Source organism: Chiloscyllium plagiosum, unplaced genomic scaffold (genome assembly GCF_037043375.1).
Source record: "Chiloscyllium plagiosum isolate Xiang-an unplaced genomic scaffold, Cpla_swu_hap1 HiC_scaffold_11, whole genome shotgun sequence".
Taxonomy (NCBI): Eukaryota; Metazoa; Chordata; class Chondrichthyes; order Orectolobiformes; family Hemiscylliidae; genus Chiloscyllium; species Chiloscyllium plagiosum.
This window is the reverse complement of record NW_028270149.1, coordinates 83,627,091-83,645,571: the sequence shown is the minus strand read 5'-3', so window position 1 is coordinate 83,645,571 and position 18,481 is coordinate 83,627,091. Positions and strand designations below refer to the sequence as shown.

General features: G+C 45.7%; 1 protein-coding gene across 1 annotated transcript; it reads left to right on the top strand.

Moving 5' to 3' along the window:
- The first annotated feature begins 147 nt into the window (after nucleotides 1-147).
- LOC122547267 (T-cell-specific guanine nucleotide triphosphate-binding protein 2-like) lies at nucleotides 148-9,413 on the top strand. Its single transcript, XM_087992254.1, has 3 exons — nucleotides 148-711; nucleotides 6,500-6,663; nucleotides 8,722-9,413. The coding sequence occupies exons 2-3, from the start codon at nucleotides 6,644-6,646 to the stop codon at nucleotides 9,398-9,400; spliced, it is 699 nt and encodes a 232-aa protein (XP_087848380.1). The 5' UTR covers nucleotides 148-711; nucleotides 6,500-6,643; the 3' UTR covers nucleotides 9,401-9,413.
- The last annotated feature ends 9,068 nt before the right edge of the window (nucleotides 9,414-18,481 follow it).

Here is an 18,481-nt window from a genome sequence, read left to right as displayed (position 1 = left end):
AGATTTAAATACAAACTTTGAGGGTCAATGCGCAGCAAATCTGACCAATGAAAATCAAAGGCCAAGCAATGTCACTTGTTACTGGGGAGATTTTGCTTTTACAGTTTACACAAAAATGAGAATCGAAACAAAACTCAACCCAGACAAGAAGTTGGGACCTGGGATCTGCTTGAATTTCAGATGCAGTCACTGGGCTGGATAGTTGGAGATGGATGGGTTCAAACAATTCCTATTTGACGAAATGGCTTTGCTCTGTTTAAAAGTAGCCCTTTAGCTCCATGAAGTTTCACTTTCCGGGAATTCAGTTCCTGATAAGAATCTGAACATCACTCAGCTCAGGAACACGTCAGCAGTTTCACCAACAAACAAAGAAGATCAAACACCAGCCAACACTGAACCGGTTAAAGAACAAACGGCTCCTCAAAGGAAACCCCTCAATCTCTGATTATAAAGATCGGGGCCCAGGTAATGCACCAGGAAATGCGCCAGGATAGATGGTGAAATGTGGGTTCAATAAGAAATCTGGAATGAAGAGTCTAATGGTGACCTAGAAACCATTGCAAATTGTTGGGAAAAATAACCCATCTAGTTCACTCATGTCCTTGAGGAAAAGAAACTACTGTCCTTATTCGGTCGAGAGTAGACAAGCTGGAGGCTGGAGGAACACAGCAAGCCAGGCAACATCAGGATGTGGAGAAGTCAATGTTTCAGGTATAACCCTTCTTCAGGAATCGAGGTGGGAGTAGTGGATACAGCAGATAAATGGCGGGGTGGGGGGCAGGGAGTGGTGGTGGTGGTGGTTTATAGCTGGGGAGAGGGTCAGAATGGTGAAGTAGTGATAGGGGAATACAGGTGGTGGACACGACCTGTTTGGTTTGTGGGAGAAATGAATCTGTTTGGTAGATATAAGGAAGGGTGAATAGGAGGAATGGAAGGGATGATGCGAAGCTGGAGAGGGATGGTTGGGGAGATGTTATCCAGTCTGGCCAACATGGGGTTGTGCAATGTGGTTGTCTCTGAACTGCCCTCTGGGCAATTAGGGATAGCAGTAAATACTGGTTGGCCAGTGAGGTACATCTTGTGAATGAATTGTAAATAACCCTCGATGTCTTGCATGTGGGAGAGACAACCTGTCTGGGCTAGCTATCCCTTATTGCTGTCTCTTCAAATGATCCTTAATCCTTGGATCTGCTGGACCTATGACTCCAGCCCCACACAGTGTCAATAATCCTTACTGTGCTCATAAAATAAATGAATATTCTCCACACTCTTAACAATAGATATGAAATGTCACCAACCATCCTAACCCACGCTAGAATCTATAGAGTGACTACGGAACAGTATTTCTGATTGCTACAGCATCAAGAAATAGTGCTTCATCTTTGTAGGCAGTTAATGAGCAGCATCAGTTCCTGAACAGCAGGAAAGAAAACTGCAGTAAAATCTGAGATGGATGCAGAAAGCTCACTCCCATTCGGCAGGGGTAAGGGTCAGCAGCAATAAGGTCAGAAGGATCTTTAGAATTTCCGCCGCTTGTTCACGGATATAAACGCAGACTGCCAATCACTGAGAACTGAAACCTGCAGAAGAGGATGGTGAGGTATGCATGCAGACAGTGTGATCTGCACCAATCCAGGAACTACTCAGACTGTGGAAAAAAGATTAAGTAACTTCTGATTGTCAAAGATATTGGTGAGAATCTACATTATCCACCACTCAGCCTTCACTTCCGTATACACCAGGTTAAACTTGGCCATGGAAATCTGCTGATTATTTCCTCACCCTTTCCTCAGCTAACCAAACATGTTGATCACACTTGGAAGAGGCACTTAGGATGATAGTAGATATTCCAGGTGGGCGAATTCAACTTTCATCACCAACAGTAGCTTGGTGGTCCCGTTGCTGACAGAGTCCTCAGGGATAAAATTGCAAGATTTGGTCTTTCAGTCGCTGGTGAGGAAACCAACAAGAATGAAAAATCAATGGGCTCTATTCAATGAAGAGAGCAGGATCTGCATCTGGAGTTGCACCAGAGATACATAAGAATGAGGTACCCTTCACAGGGCCACATGTATGTGATACAGCTAACTAATTCCCTAGTCAAAAGCTCAGATCTATGATTTTGAGTTGAGAGTGTGGTGCTAGAAAAGCACAGCAGGTCAGGCAGCATCCGAGGAGCAGGAGAATCGACGTTTTGGGCATAAACACTTCATTAGTAATGAGGCTTGTGGTTCGGGCTTGAGAGATAAATGGGAGGGGGTGGGGTTTGGGGGAAGGTAGCTGGGAAAGCAATAGGTGGATGAAGGTGAGGGAGAAAGTGATAGGTCAGAGGGGGCAGTGATGGACGGGTCTGGAGGGTGCTTCTGAGTTGGAGGCTTGGGACTGGGATAATGTAGGGGAAAAGGAAATGAAGAAGCTGTTGAAATCCAAGTTTATCCTGTGTGGTTGCAGGGTCCCAAGGCAGAAGATGAGGTGTTCTTCCTCCAGGCATCAGGTGGTAACAGTTTGGTGATGGAGGAGGCCCAGGACCTGCATGTCATTGACGGAGTGGGAGAAGGAGTTCTAGTGTTCAGCTACGGGGCGATGGGGTTGGTGGGTGCGGGTGTCCCAGAGATGTTCTCTGAAATGATCCACAAGGAGACGTCCTGTCTCCCCGATGTAGAGGAGACCACACTGGGTGCAACATTGGTAGAGGTACAGGGAAATTTCTGATGGATGTGGAAGGATCCTTTGGGGCCATCGACGGAGGTGAGGGGAGTGGTGTGGGTGCAGGTTTTTCATTTCCTATGGTGGCAGGGAAAGGTGACAGGGGTGGGGTGTGGGCTGGTGGGAGGGGTGCACCTGACGAGGGAGCGGCAGAGAGAATAGTCTTTCCGGAACGCTGATAGGGGTAGAGAGGGAAATATATCTTTGGTGGTGGGGTCTGTTTGTAGGTGGTGGAAGTGGCGGAGGATGATGCGATGTATGCGGAGGTTGGTGGAGTGAAAGATGAGGACCAGGGGTTCTGCCCTCATTCCATTGGGAGGGGTAGGGTTCAAGCGCGATGATGCGTGAAGAGGAGGAGAAGCGCTGGAGGGGGTTGTTAACCACATGGGAAGAGAAATTGCGATTGTGGAAGAAGGAGGCCATCTGGGGCTTTCTGAGGTGGAATGGGTCATCCTGGGAACAGATGTGGCGGAGGCGGAGGAATTGGGAATAAGGAATGGTGTTTTTACAGGAGGTAGGGTGGGAGGAGGTGTAGACTAAGTAGCTGTGGGAGTCGGTGGGCTTGTAGTCGATGTCGGTGGTTAGTCAGTCACCAGAGATGGTGATGGAGTGGTCCAGGAAGGGGAGGGAGGTGTCCGATATGGTACAGGTAAATTTGAGGCTGGGGTGGAAGGTAACTGAAGTTGATGAACTGTTCAACCTCCTCGTGGGAGCATAAGGCAATGCCAGTACAGTAATCAATGTAGCGGAGGAAAAGGTGGGAGTGATGCCAGTGCTGAGAAGATCACCATCCACCCCACCAACCTCCGCATGCATCGCATCGTCCTCTGCCACTTCTGCCAGCTCCACATCATTCCTGATGAAGGGCTAATGCTCGAAACGTTGATTCTTCTGCTCCTCGGATTCTGCCTGACCTGCTGTGCTTTTCCAGCAACACACACTTGACTCTGATCTCCATCATCTGCAGTCCTCACTTTCTCCTCTATGCTTTGGAGTCCTACTATATCAACTCATGATTGGCAGTGGACAATTAATAGGAGGAAGAAATCAACCACAGTTCTGCTGAAAAATTCTGGGCAAGCTGCAAGTGCTATAATTGCAGAACTAATGTACAAGTAACCTCCAGGTAACTACAGAATCCAGTGCGGCTGCTGAATCTCACTTCAATTGTCAATCTCGTCAGGTCTGAAGGGAGACCTTCAAGCAAGTAACATATCTGCAATGATATCCAACTGTTATCAGTCGAAAAGTGTGGTACTGGAAAAGCACAGCCAGTCAGGCAGCATCTGAGGAGCAAGAGAGTTGATGTTTTGAGAATAAGCTCTTCATCAGGACATCATGCTCCTCGGATGCTTCCTAATCTGTTGTGCTTTTCCAGCACCATGCTTTTTGACACTGATCTCCAGCATCTGCAATCCTCTCTTTCTCCAGATCTTAGAGTCATAGAGATGTACAGCATGGAAACAGATCCTTCGGTCCAACCTGTCCATGCTGACCAGATATCCCAACCCAATCTAGTCCCACCTGCCAGCACCTGGCCCATATCCCACCAAACCCTTCCTATTCATATACCCATCCAAATGCCTCTGTTCTCATATTTGTAAGTATCTTATCTGTGCCTACTTTCAATCTTTGTATCTCTATTTTAGCCAATTACTATTTTTAACAATCAATAGCTTTCATCAATAGTTGGGACTAAGCTGATCTTTAACTGGTTTGAAATCAAAGTTTTGTTATTGGTATTGTTTTAAGTAAAATACTGGAAAAAGTAAGAGGTTTTTCAATGAGCTATACAAATTCACAATTCATGGATCACTCTGCAGGCAGACCTGGTGTGGTGCTGACTCTTTGTATCTTGTGTTTGATTAGCACTAAAAAGTGAAAACTTATGCACATCAACTGCAGATCTTTCCAGAGAGTGTCCAATGTCATTATTGTTGGGTTATGGGGCAAAGGCTGGAAATTTTCACCAAGTTAGAATGCACTGACAGCTGATGCAGACACAGTAGGACAAATGGACTCTCCATCTGCGCAGGAACATTTCTGTAATTCCCATGAACTGATACTTGAGAACAGAAAATGTGGAATTCCCTGTGATAGAGAACTTGAGGAAGATAGCACAGACACATAAATGGGAAGCTAATAAAATGCATGAGGAAAAAAGAAGATTTGATGAGAGAGTGTTAAATTAAGTGAGGTTGGAGATAGCATTTGTGGAACATACACATACTGAATGACCTATTCCTATAGTGTAAAATGTTATGTAACTGTTGCTGAAAAGGTGAAAACTAAAGCGAGACTTTCATTTATGTAGCACCTTTCATGGCCAGCTACAACTCAAAGTGATTTATAGACAATGAAGCAATTATTGCCACGGTTGTAATGTAGGAAATAAAGCACACGACAACAGATTATAGTCCACCGGTTGAACCTGGTGTTTTGCGATTTTCAACTTCGTCCACCCCACCCCAACACTGACACCTCCACATCATGGAAAGAAAGCGGACAATGTGTGCACAACAAGCTCCCACACCCAAAAAAAGAATTATAGTAGTGAGGTAATCTGTTTTTCTGATGTTGATTAAGGATTATATATTAACCAGGGACAAATCTACCACTTCGATATAGGATCTCCTACATCAACCCGAATGAGGCAGATAGGAGCTCAGTTCAATCTTTTATCCATGTTCTCTCAGTACTGGACCGGAATTTCACCTTTGATTATTGTGCTCCTGTCCTGAAGTGGGACTTTAGACTGAGAAAGCTGTGACTTAGGCAAACGTCCTCCTGACTGAGCTGCAGCTGACTTTGTTGAAAAGAAATCCAAATCCTCTCCTGAAAAGTTTAAAACTCTGCTTGTGCCTGGACTCATTTCTCCACAATACAGACTTTCACCCATCCACAATGTTTTCAAACATGTCTGAAATATCTTCTAGTATTCATGTTTGTTAAAACAAAATACTCCCAGCAACACATGAGCACCAACTGTGATTCTGATTGGAGGACCACACAGCAGTCTGCCCCACTGATTATACAGGGGGCTGTTCCACACTGTCAGGCTGTTTCATTCAACATTGCGTGAGTGCTAGAGAGAGGGAATAACAGCAGCTCTGCATTAAGGTGCTGACAGCGGGAGAACTTCACTGATTAGACTCTCCTCCTTCAAGGAAGCAGCACAGGTAAGGATCAAGGATCAAACAACAGACTGGAGGGGAGGGGAGTCAGTGAAATAATGAGGGTGAATCACAATCAATAGGTTTAAACCAAATTACAGCTCAACTTTAAACACTGTAACGAGTGATTCCCTATACTGTTTTTCGATCTCTTCAAGAAGAGATTATTCAAAACACCAGCTCTGAAAACTCAGGAGCGCTGAAATTAGGAAGTGCCAGTTCCTGAAATGTTTGGGGACATGAAGTGGGACATGGCGGTGTTGTTTAGTGACGGTAGGTCTTCAGAAAGCCAGCGAAATGACCACTCTCGACTGAAACCCCGGCTGCGAGTAGCAGGGGTAAAAACAAAATCTTTTAAAATGATCTGTAGCTTTCCAGGTGTCCGGGCCACTTGCTGAGCTTCGAGGCGGACACACATCCCAATGGAGAGAGCTACCGTGCACATTGTCCCACTCCCTGGCTTTAAACTTAGTGTTTCAGGTTGTGTGCATTCTAAAACTGTGAACATCTCTCTCTTAGCCATGTCTCGGCTGTAGTTCCTCACACCTGTCTCGTACTTTATCTGATGGTGAATAAAGTGCTGCCACTCACTCTCTCTCTCTCTACTCTCCCTCTAACAGGAGAAAACCGAACACAACCAAAGACAAGGAAGTGACATCGTGGGAGGAGCTACGATCCTCTGGCCCCTCCCCCCTTTCTGAGGAGGGTTCTCTGGAATCACTGGGCAGTCAGACGGGGAAAGCAGTGAGAGGCACAGAAGGAGGATGGGAGGAGCCAGCTCCAGGTTAGTCAAGGAACTCCTCATATTGTGTCTCCTGTTCCAGCACAGCCTGTCATTGTAACACATGCCCCTTGCTCAGTGGCATCACTTTTAATGAGTGTGTACTGACAATTCTCCAGCTCCACTACCTCCAGTTAACCTCCCAACTTCTTCACACCCAACAGCGCATTGGCTGTGTTCAGTCACACTATGAACTGTGGATTCATCTGTCAAAGTTCCTCAATTGGTCAGTTGTGGCCTGGGGAACTTGGCCAAAAGGGGGGCAGAACAAATCCACGGATTCCCCAATATCCGATTGGAACTTTGTAACCTGGTCTCGCTCTGATTGTACACAATGTTCCCAATCCGAGTGTGGAACAGTGGTGTCTCCGGACCATGCCAGTGATCAGCCCAATGTCTGACCAGATTTTGGATTAGTGGTGCTGGAAGAGCACCAAGTTCAGGCAGCATCCAAGGAGCAGCAAAATCGATGTTTCGGGCAAAAGCCCTTCATCAGGAATAAAGGCAGAGAGCCTGAAGCGTGGAGAGATAAGGTAGAGGAGGGTGGGGGTGGGGGTGGGGGTGGGGGTGGGGAGAAAGTAACATGGAGTACAATAGGTGAGTTTTTACCAATGTCTGACCAGACAATCATTACAAATCCAGGGGGTCATTGCAGAAGCCCAGCCTTTCACACAGGGCCTTATATATCCTCATCTTTCAATAGAAAGACTGCAAATGTTTCAGTGAGTGGTGGTCAGTGTAATTCAATAAATCTCTTTTTGAAAATGGAAAGTGAACATGTATAGCAAAGGAGAATCAGTTTTTTTTTATTGTTTAATGTTCCTGCACACATCCTGTTATTATTGTTGGCCTGCCCAATCCCTCAGGAGCTTCATCTCTATCTGTAATTGTGTGTGTGTGTGTGAGAGAGAGAGAAGGTGAGTGAGAGAGAGAGAGAGAAGCAAATGAATCTTTTCACTGTTCAGTGCACCACTGGTCCAGATCTTCCAGTTAGCAATGGAATGGGAGCACAGCCCTCTGACTGCAATTGAAACCATCCACTTGGTTTTATGCTCCCAATCCCAGCTCCAGGTTGTCTCCAATGATGAGCAGAATTGGGCAGAGATGTGGGGGGAGGGGGTAAAGAGGAGGAGTTGGGGAGGAGGAGGGGATAGCCGATTGCAGGGAAAATAAAGCCACATCCCCTTTTCATCAGAAACTGACGGTGCACTCGTTTGGGGGTCTATCTCCTGTTCTTTGACAGAGTTCTTCAATGGACATGTCTACCCTTGATACAGCAGAGCCTCCCATCGCAACACTGCTCCGATACTGACAAAGTCCATCCCTCTCATCCCCCCAACATTACTCAAGCCCTCCTTAAATCCCCCAACAATGTCCAACCCACCATCACCCACTTAATCACTGCTCATCTCCCTTGTTTAGTGCTCACCCTTCTTGCCATCTGGTTCCTCTCCTTCAAAATAGTCTACGAGATCGCTGACAATGTTGGAAATGATGTAAACCTTCTACATTGAAGCCGGACATGCTCAATAAATAATAGAAAACAGCCGATATTCATTGGGCATGTATTTAAGGTTTGGTTTGCACCAGTAAGGGGAGTTGTTTAGAAAGTGATGAAAGCAGGCTGGTGTTTATATTGAACTATTAAATGCAAATTTGTAGTTGGAGAAGCAGACTGACTACTACCTCAGAAGTGGATGAATAGCAATTTGACACCAATCTCCATATCAGTTAAAGATTAAAGATTGAAAATTGTGGCTTTTATCAATTTCCCAAAAGAGGCAGGTTCATGACCTACAGTCAAACCTAACCCTTGTCTTCCATCTCCATGGCGAAAATTCAGCTCAGAACTGATTGCCCTGGGTCATACAGATCCCAGATCCCTCATTGAGGATTACTGTGATTTTGCATTTCTGACCGTGTCACAAAAACCCATAGTAATGAATGACGAATGCCATTTGTTCACTAATGTCTTCAAAATTCAATTTGTTGTATTGTGTTACTGCAAATTATTTCAAATAGTCTGATGCAAAACATCATGTGCAACATTTTTGTTTTCAGTGATCAGATGGCTCCATCTCCAAACACCTTCTCCTTCACTCGGGAAGAGCTCAACAAACTGAAGTCTGATGGTGAAACTTCGTGGGTAGTAAAGGTTACACCATTACACACAAAGTTAGATGATCTGGATTCTACAGAGCTGAACATTGCAGTGACAGGAGAAACAGGCTCTGGGAAATCCACCTTCATCAATGCAATGAGGAGCCTGCAGAGTGATGATGAGGGAGCAGCTGAAACTGGGAACATTGAAACCACAATGGAGCCTACTGGGTACAAAGATCTCAAAATGCCAAATGTCCGTTTCTGGGATCTGCCAGGAATTGGAACAACGAAATTCCCAGCAGATAAATACCTGAGGGAAATGAACTTTAATAGCTATGATTTCTTCATCATTATCTCACACTGCCGGTTCAAAGAAAACGATGCAAAACTTGCCAAAGAAATTACACGGCTTGGGAAGAAATTCTACTTTGTGCGATCTAAAATTGATAATGATCTCAAATCAATGGGAAATCATTGCAGGATATTTAATGAAAAGGAGGAACTAGCAAAGATCAGGAATGACTGTATCAAAAATTTACAACTTGCAGGCATCCCATCACCCAATGTTTTCCTGATATCAAACTTTGATCAGAACCTGTATGATTTTAAACTGTTACAAAGTAACATTATAACATAATTTATCCCTTGGATTCTGTTTTCCCATTTAATTTGATCATGGCTGATCTGCATTTATTTTTATCCATTCCTCTTTGTTCTGTAACCCTTCACACCTCTAAGTAAACAAAACTTAATTTCAGTTTTCATTGTTCAGGGTGGAGGTAACATGGGGTGGGGAAGGGGGAGTGGCTGGAGTTACAGATTTCTACTATCTTTTGTCTAACTAAATGCTTCTTGATCTCAACCCTGTCGGACAAAGACTCATTTTATGTTGATGCACCTCTCATTAGACTCTCGCACCAGATCTGTAATTTCCTTTAATCCAGCCTTGCAAGTCCTTGATGCATCCTGCATCTAGATGGGGAGATGGGGGTCTTGTAGTAATAACACTAGATGAATAATCCAAAGCCTCATGTTAATTGTTGGGGCCCTGGGTCTAAATCCATGATGGCAGGTGGCGAATTTTGAATGCAAAATGAATTTTAAAGGTAGCCTAACAGTGACTGTGTTGATTGTTGGGAAAACACATCTGGCTCACGAGTATCCTTACCTGATCTGGCCCAAAGGAGACTCTGGATGCACAGCAACTTGGCAGTAAACTGCCCACTAGGCAAGTTAGAGATGGGTAAATAAAGTCATAGAGTCATAGAGATGTACAACACGGAAACAGACCCTTCGGTCCAACTTGTCCATGCTGACCAGATATCCTAACCTAATCTAGTCCCATTTGCCAGCACTTGACCCATAGCCCTCTAATCCTTTCCTATTCATATACCCTTCCGGATCCTTTTTAAATGCTGTAATTGTACCAGTCTTCACCACTTCCTCTGGCAGCTCATTGCATTGCATCACACACTCTGTGTGAAGAAGTTGCCCCTTTGGTGCCTTTTCACCCTAAATCTATGCTCTCTAGTTCTGGACCCCCACCCCAGGGAAAAGATCTTGTTTACTTACCCCATTCATGCCCCTCATGATTTTATAAACCTCTATAAGGTCACTCCTCAGCCTCTGACGCTCCAGGGAAAACAGCCCCAACCTATTCAACCTCTCCCCGTAGCTCAAATCCTCCAATCCTGGCAACATCCTTGTAAATCTTTTCTGAACTCTTTCAAGTTTCACAACGTCTTTCCGATAGGAAGGAGACCAGAATTGTACACAATATTCCAACAGTGGCCTAACCAATGTCCTGTACAGCCGCAACATGACCTCCCAACTCCTGTACTCAATACTCTGACCAATAAAGGAAAGCATACCAAACACCACCTTCACTATCCTATCTACCTGTGACTCCACTTTCAAGGTGCTATGAACCTGCACTCCAAGGTCTCTTTGTTCAGCAACACTCCCCAGGACCTTACCATTAAGTGTATAAGTCCTGCCCTAGATACTGACCTAGGGGAATGGTACTGAATGCATTGTTCTTGCAGAGGGCCATCACAGACTCACCAGCTGAATGGCCTGTTCCTGTGTCATAACCATTCAATGTCAACTAGATCATCCCTCAGTTTTTTGTTATATTCGAGGAAACACGGGCCTGTGTTATATTGTCCTCAGAACTCAATGCTTTTCTACCATGGTATCTTTCCATTGACCACCAACTGACTCCTGAGGTATAAGATATAGAACTGTCGGCAGGTTATCCTGCTCCGGTCTGATCTGTACAATTGAAGTCTGACCTAAAACCCTGCTGAGATAAAGTCACACATTCGATTTGTCTATTCAATTTTGTTTTTGTCTCTGTCCGTTAACTTTCAGTGAATTTTGTAACTGAACTCCAAAAGCTATCCATTCAATTGTATCTTCACCTCTCACCATGTAAAGAATATTCTGATATCATCCTTCAATCTCAAAACATTCTCATGTTGAACTCCATGTGCCGGTTTTGTTGACCATTCCTAATTTCATCTGTTATTTATTCAACCCAATTTCCCATGCTTCTTTACTGCCACATCCTTCCAAAGTCAGACGGGTGAAAAGTAAGACTGTAATACATGATCCATCTGTGCTTGATGTTGCTCCTGGCATACCATCCAGCACTCCCCATCTAACCAGGGTTGGTCTCCCAGATTGAAGGTCATGGTTCAGTGGGGTATATGCTGGGCCATGAGATTGCAGACTGCAAAAACCGAAAGAACTGTGGATGCTGGATATCACAAACAGAAATTGCTGGAAAAGCTCAGCAGGTCTGTCAGCATCTGTGGAAAGAAATCAGCGTTAACGCTTTGGGTCCAGTAACCCTTCCTCAGAACTGATAGTAGCTAGGAAAATGTTAATTTTTGTACAGAAGATAGGGTGGAGGAAGGGGATAAGGTGTAAACAACAAGTGGAGACAGAGCCCAAAGAGAGAGAAGAGCAGTTGGACAGACAAAGGAGTGGATAGAGATTAGGCTGGGAGAGTGAATAGCTACTAATGTGGACAATTAGTGGCTAACAATGAGTTGTGCGTAATAGATCAGATTCCCTACAGTTTGGAATTAGACCCTTTGGCCCAAACAGTTCACACTGACCCTCCAAAGAGTAACCCACCCCCAGACCCATTCCCCTCTGACTAATGCACCTGACACTATGGGGAATTTAGCCTGGCCAATCCATCTGATCTGCACAGGAACCCGGAGATCTTGAGGAAGCCCACGCAGACACAGGAAGAACGTGCAAACTCTACACAGTCACCCGAGGTTGGAATTGAACCCGGGTCCCTGGTGCTATGAGACTGTAGTGTTAACCACTGAGCTACCGTGCTGCCCCTGTGATAGGTGACCATGTGATAACAAGGCGTGGGGGTTCTAGTAAGGACACAGGAGAAGCTCAAGCCCTAAAGTTGTTGAACTCGAGATTGAGTCCAGAAGCCCTTAGAGCTCTCAAGTGGAAAATGAGGTGCTGTTTATCCAGCTTGCGCTGAGCTTCACTGGAACACTGCAGCAAACCTGAGACAGAGATGTTGGCCAGGGAACCCGGTGATGTGTTAAAGTGGCCAGCAGCTTTTTTGTGAGCAGAACCTAGGTATTCTGCGAAGTGGTCACCCTTTCTATGCTTTATCTCCGCAGTGTGGAGGAGACCACATTGTGATGCAGTAGACTAGATTGAGTGAAGTACAGGTAAAGCGCTAATTCACCTGGAAGGTGTGTTTGGGCCCATGGATGCTGAGGAGGGAGGCGGTAAATGGGCATGTATTACATCTTCAGCGGTTGCAGGGGAAGATGCCATGGGGCTGTGGGGTGGGGGAGAGAGGGGGTTGGTGGGGGAGGGGGGTGGTGTTGGGAATGAAGGAGGAATCGACTTGGATGCCCCGGGTGGAACGGTCCCTGGGGAAGGCTGACAAAGTGTGGAGAGAGGAATATGTGACTGTTGGTGGCAACCTGCTGGAGGTGGCAGAAGTGGCAGCTAATGTGGATACTGGTGGGATGATAGATGAGGACAAGGGGGACCATATTGCCGTTGTGGGAGAGAAGAGAGGGGTGAGGTCCGAAGCGGAGTCTGGGAGATGGGTCAGACCAGGCTGAGGACCCTGTGCTGGGGAATCTCCAGTTGAGGAAGCAGGTGGACATTTCAGAGGTCCCATTTCGGAGGTTGCAATTGAACTGTTGCACAACTAAACCACTGATGGTTTACAGGGACTCGTGGATGCACAGTTTTGGATGCTACATCTGCTCATTACCTGTTTAGCACCTGTGTAGTGCCACACAACATAATGGAGAGTTGTTCCAATGTGAAGGTAGGACTTGTCTCCATAAGGACTGTGCAGTAGTCAGTCTTACCGATACTATCATGGACAGATGCATCTACGACCAACAGATTGAGGATGAGGTCAAGTATGTGTTTTTCTCTCATGTTGGTTCCCTCACCAACTACTACAGACCCAGTCTAACAGCTACAGAGGAACCTAGATTATCTGAATATCAGATTATCCGAAGGGGGTGTCAAGGTCCTGATAGAAATGTTACGTCAAAGAGCTGTTTCAACCCTGATTGCCTCTTTTGTTTACAGGTACATTGATTAAAAATGAACTTGGCTCACTGATATGCTGCCGAGAACAGTCCTGGACAGTCCAGGCACCGCCTCCAAATGACTGACCTCCTGCCCTCTCTCTCTCGTCCGACATTTTCCCTGGAGTTCTACACAGGGGTGTAACCGAAACCCCCCTCCCCAGATAATTTCTTCAACATTGTCCTACAGGGCAAAGGTGGAACCTGTCACAAGTTGTGTGTGTGGTATTTAGAGACTTACCCCACAAAGGCAGTTGCGGTCTTACTAATGGTTTACAGTCCAGTTGCCCCGGAGTGGGGGCGGACGGAGGGGCGGGTCGGCTAGGGGGTTGCAGACGGGGATCGGATCATGGGCAGGGTTGGAGGCAGGTGAGGGGAGCAGACGGGAGGGAAGTGCTAGACGAGGTTGGGGGGTGGGCGGGGGCAGTGTGGGAGCAGACGAGGTTGGGGGTGGGCGGGGGCAGTGTGGGAGCAGACGAGGTTGGGGGTGGGCGGGGGCAGTGTGGGAGCAGACGAGGTTGGGGGTGGGCGGGGGCAGTGTGGGAGCAGACGAGGTTGGGGGTGGGCGGGGGCAGTGTGGGAGCAGACGAGGTTGGGGGGTGGGCGGGGGCAGTGTGGGAGCAGACGAGGTTGGGGGGTGGGCGGGGGGTGGGGCAGAGTCTTGTGCACAGTGTGCTTTTGCCTAGTCCCTTGAATGGGGAACAGACTTCACCGAAAACTCCGAGCCCCAGAGGAAATCAATTAACCAAGTAATCGATTAGCCGAACGAAATAGTGTCCGCCCATCTCATTCGGATAATCGAGGTTCCTCTCTATGCCTTTTTGGATTTGACATGCTGCTGAGCCACTTTTAGTGATCAACATTGAGTCCCTCACTCTGAGTACCCTCCTCAGGTCTCCCTTCAAGTTAAGCACAACATTCAGTCAACTGGAAGCTAATACACTCAACTGGATGCCATCTCTGCTGAGTCTCTCCTGTAGGACATTGCTTGACGTGGATTCAGTGTTTTGGCCAGAGAGTGGAGAAGTGATAGATGGAAAGGATTTGCTGCATGTTAGGACATGGGCAAGAGAGTTTAGACAGCCTGAAGTTTACCAAGAATATGGCAGACCGGCCACACGTGTATTGGAACAATCAGACCTAGCCAACTCATGTACCCACGAGAGATCGCCAGACTTACTCAACATTCAATTTAGATCTTGCCACAGTTTTCCTTCAAACTGCACTCAGTCTCTGCTACAGTCTTACTCCACACTACACTGAGTCCTTGCTACCGGTTGACTACACACCACACTCAGTCACTGTTACAGTCTTACTTGACATTGTACTCAGGTTCTGCTACAGTCTTACACCACACTGACTCAGTGAAGCATATGCACAGGACCCCACTTCCGAGACACAGGCTGTCAACTCACTGATGATGTTCTCAGATAGCGAACAGCCCTGATCGGAGTTTGAAGTCATGATATTTGAGACTTTCCACACAAAAGTAAAACTAGGCAATTGTTTTCCAAGAAGTGGAGGTGTTCAAGGGAATTTCTGGCTGCAACATCATATCTGCGAAATGAACACGGTTCAGGTTGCTGGGGAGACAGATGATTGGGACAGAATAAACAAAGTTGAGCAGTTGCATTTCAGAAGGGGGCAATGGGATTCAGAATAGGAAGAGCTCTTGAATAGTTCAGACTGTCAGGAGAAGGAGAGGAGCACATGTCATGCTGTGAGTGAGACACAGTGAAGGAGAGAAGCCAAGCAGTGGAAAAGAAAAACCAAAAGACTGATTCTGGTAGCAGAGCTTACAGTATCCAGAAAGGTGTGCCTTTTGATGGACAGTGTATCTGTGGTATAGCTGCCTGTCAGATGCAACTCAGTACAGTAACTGAATCTTGGGAGAATCAAGATACTGAAAGTCTATCTGGTCAGGACAGTTTTGTGGGATTTTTGGCTGTGATTAATGCCCTTTAGAGTGAAGGGGACTATGATAGTTCAGTGAGAATTATCTTGGTCATATCTGTTATTTTAAGTGCAGTTTTTCATTTCCACTGAATATCCTTTGCCTGTAACGAGCACAGAAAATGCAGGAGAAACTAATGAAGAAGAATCATAACTGGAATTGCAATATTACCTCTGTTACTCTCTCTGCTCAGATGCTGCCAGATCTGCTGAGTTCCTCCAGCATTCTCCATGCTTGGTTCAGATTTTCAGCATCTGCAGTATTTTGCTCTTACTTTGCTCATTATTTATGTTTGAGTTCTGTTGATTTTGGTTTCATGATTACCACTAAAGTTTTAAAAAGTAAAATCTTGTTCGTTGGGTTTTTCTGTGGGGATTGCTTGGGAAGTTTGTTTCCTTCATATCCGTGGTCTCTGTGTGGATCACACATGCACCATAACTCTCCCCTCACCCCAACGCAGTTTCCATAAGACCATAAGATGGAGGAGCAGAAATTAGGCCGTTCAGCCCATCAAGTCTGCTCCACCACTCAATGATGTCTGATAAGTTTCTCAACACCATTTTCCTCATAACCCATGATTCTGTTGACAATCAAGAACCTATCTCCACCTTAAAAGTCCTCAATCAGCTGACCTCCACAGCCTTCTGTGGCAGTGAATTCCATAGATTCACCAGTCTCTGGCTGAAGACCTTTCTCCTTATCTCCATTCTAAAAAGCTTTCCCTTCATTCTAAGGCTGTGCCCTTGGTTCCCAGTCTCTCTTACCAATGGAAACATCTTCCCAACATCCACTCTGTCCAAGCCATTCAGTACACTGTAAGTTTCAATTTGCTATCTCCTCGCCCTTCTAAACTGAATAGAGTATCGTTTCAGAGTCCTCAAACGTTCCTCATATGTTAAGCTTTTCATTCCTGGGACCATTCTTGTGAATCTGCTCCAGGGCCAGTACATCCTTCCTGAGACATGGGGCCCAAAACTGCACACAATACTCTAAATGTGGTCTGACCAGAGCCTTATAGAGCCTCAGAAGTACATTCCTGCTTTTATATTCAAGTCCAAGTGCTTCTCTTGTACTCCTTAGATACTTCTGCCTCCAACTCCATTCCCTCTGGTCCTCATATATTCCTGTGCTACAGCTCTCAGCAACTCTTCCACTCCCCTGCTGCAGGCAGCTCTGGCTATTCCTATAGATCCACTCCTAACTCTCGCAGCTATAGCTCAAGTGTAAGATAGTTTCTACCTGTAAGGGTGAACTAGCATCACCACACAAGCTCAGTCGATCACGATATGAAGGACTGGTCCTGGGAGGAGCTAACCAGAATCTTGACTTTGACTGTGCAAGGTTTGCTCAATGTACTCTCTGAGTCACTACGGTCACACCAGAGTTGTGTTCAGTGATTTTTCTTAATGTTGCCAGCACATAGCTGATGGAGTAAAGTGAACTGACTCTGAAATTGAGCCTGATTGCCTCTTGAGGCAATCTCAGATTAGTACAACTTTCTAGAAGTAATTTATATCAAATCTATTTACTCTTCATCAAAATTGAGCCCATCGTCTGTCTAAGATGTTGTCTGGGTAACCTTCCCCACACGGTATTAGCAGTTCAGGCTAACAACAGCAAGAAAGAATGGTGGCAGCATATCCATCTGAGGCACCATTATCTGGTGGTAGGCATAACGAACCAATATAACATGATGGCAGCAGGGGGCACCACAGTCCACTAATGCAAAAGCAACACTCTTACTCCACTCATGTCCCAGCTACTCCTATAGCCTAACCCCACACCCATCCGGGTCCCATTTCACACCATTCCCAAAGTCGCACTCCACACTCCTCAAGAATGCTCCAGTCATCTCATTGTATGCATGCCTCAGATATTCTTACAGTCACAATTCCAACAGTTTGTCAGGCATTCCTACATTACAGACCTGCACAGCTAGGTTATATCAGATCGCACTCCATATACAGCTCAAACAGCCCCTCCAGGTCTGCTGTATACAAACCTGCCCACAGTCACACTCTACTATCATTATCAAACTACACAAGGCACACTGCTGTGTGACTGGGTGAAACATCCAGTGGGTTGTATCAACAGTGTTCCTCTATCAGAATCCCTGGCTTGATTTCTTCCCAGCAATATGAGAGACCCACCAAAGGCAATGGCTCAGTAAGGAGTTAGACTGAGTTCTGGGTGGAGGATTTCCATGCCTATCACCAATGAAGAGCCCAGTAGTACGTTAATAACTGAACTGACCAAATCCTGAAGAACATTTTGGCCGGATTGTATCTGGGAGAGCTGGTGAGAGTGTCATCATGATGAGAAAACTTGTTTCACCTCAACCAGAACAAATTAGCTATTGTTTACATGACAGTAAAGTGAGAGGGGAAAGATTTAAAAGGGACCTAAGGGGTGACCTTTTCATGCAGAGGGTGGTGTGTGTGTGGAATAGGAAGTGGTTGAGGCTGGTACAATTACAGCATTTAAAGGGCATCTGGATGTGTATATGAATACGAAGGGTTTAGAGGGATATGGGCCAAAAGCTGGCAAATGAAGCTAAAATAATTTAGGATATCTTGTTGGTATGGATGAGTTGGAATGATGGGTCTGTTTCCATGCTGTCAAACTCTATGACTCTAAGTGCGTAATAACATCACTGAACAGGCTGATTAGAAAAATAGGCTGAGCATCTGTTGGTTAATCTGTCTCCAGATGAGCCTTAATTAGCCTGGATGGTTTGTTGACATTGTGCCAATTCCAATGTGTCCAGCTAATCTCTTAGTGGAGCATTTAACTGCTGACTTTGTATATTAAATTAGATATCATTTTAAGTTGTTTTACATCTTTCTGAAGAGGAAACATACTTGAATTTAAGAATTAACCAGTGACAGAGTTGGTTGCTGTATTGGTCTAATGCTGTCCGTTTCTTTTCTCTCCCGATCTCAAGATTTGGAGGTACCGGTGTTGGGCAAAGTAAAAAATCATCAGGTTACAGTCAAATCGTGTGGTGCTAGAGAAGCACAGCCAGTCATGCAGCATCTGAGGAGCCAAAGAGTTGACGTTTTGATCATAGACTCTTCATCAGGAATGTGGGGGTGGCTTAAGGGGGGTGAGATTTAATAAATGGGAGGGGGATGGGGGTGGGTGAAGGTAGCTGGGAAGACGA

Excerpts from the sequence above, each read along its gene's own strand:
- LOC122547267 (XM_087992254.1), top strand. The coding sequence starts at position 6,644 with ATGGGAGGAGCCAGCTCCAG. Across the intron at positions 6,664-8,721 it reads ATGGGAGGAGCCAGCTCCAG|TGATCAGATGGCTCCATCTC; the intron begins GTTAGTCAAGGA and ends TTTTGTTTTCAG.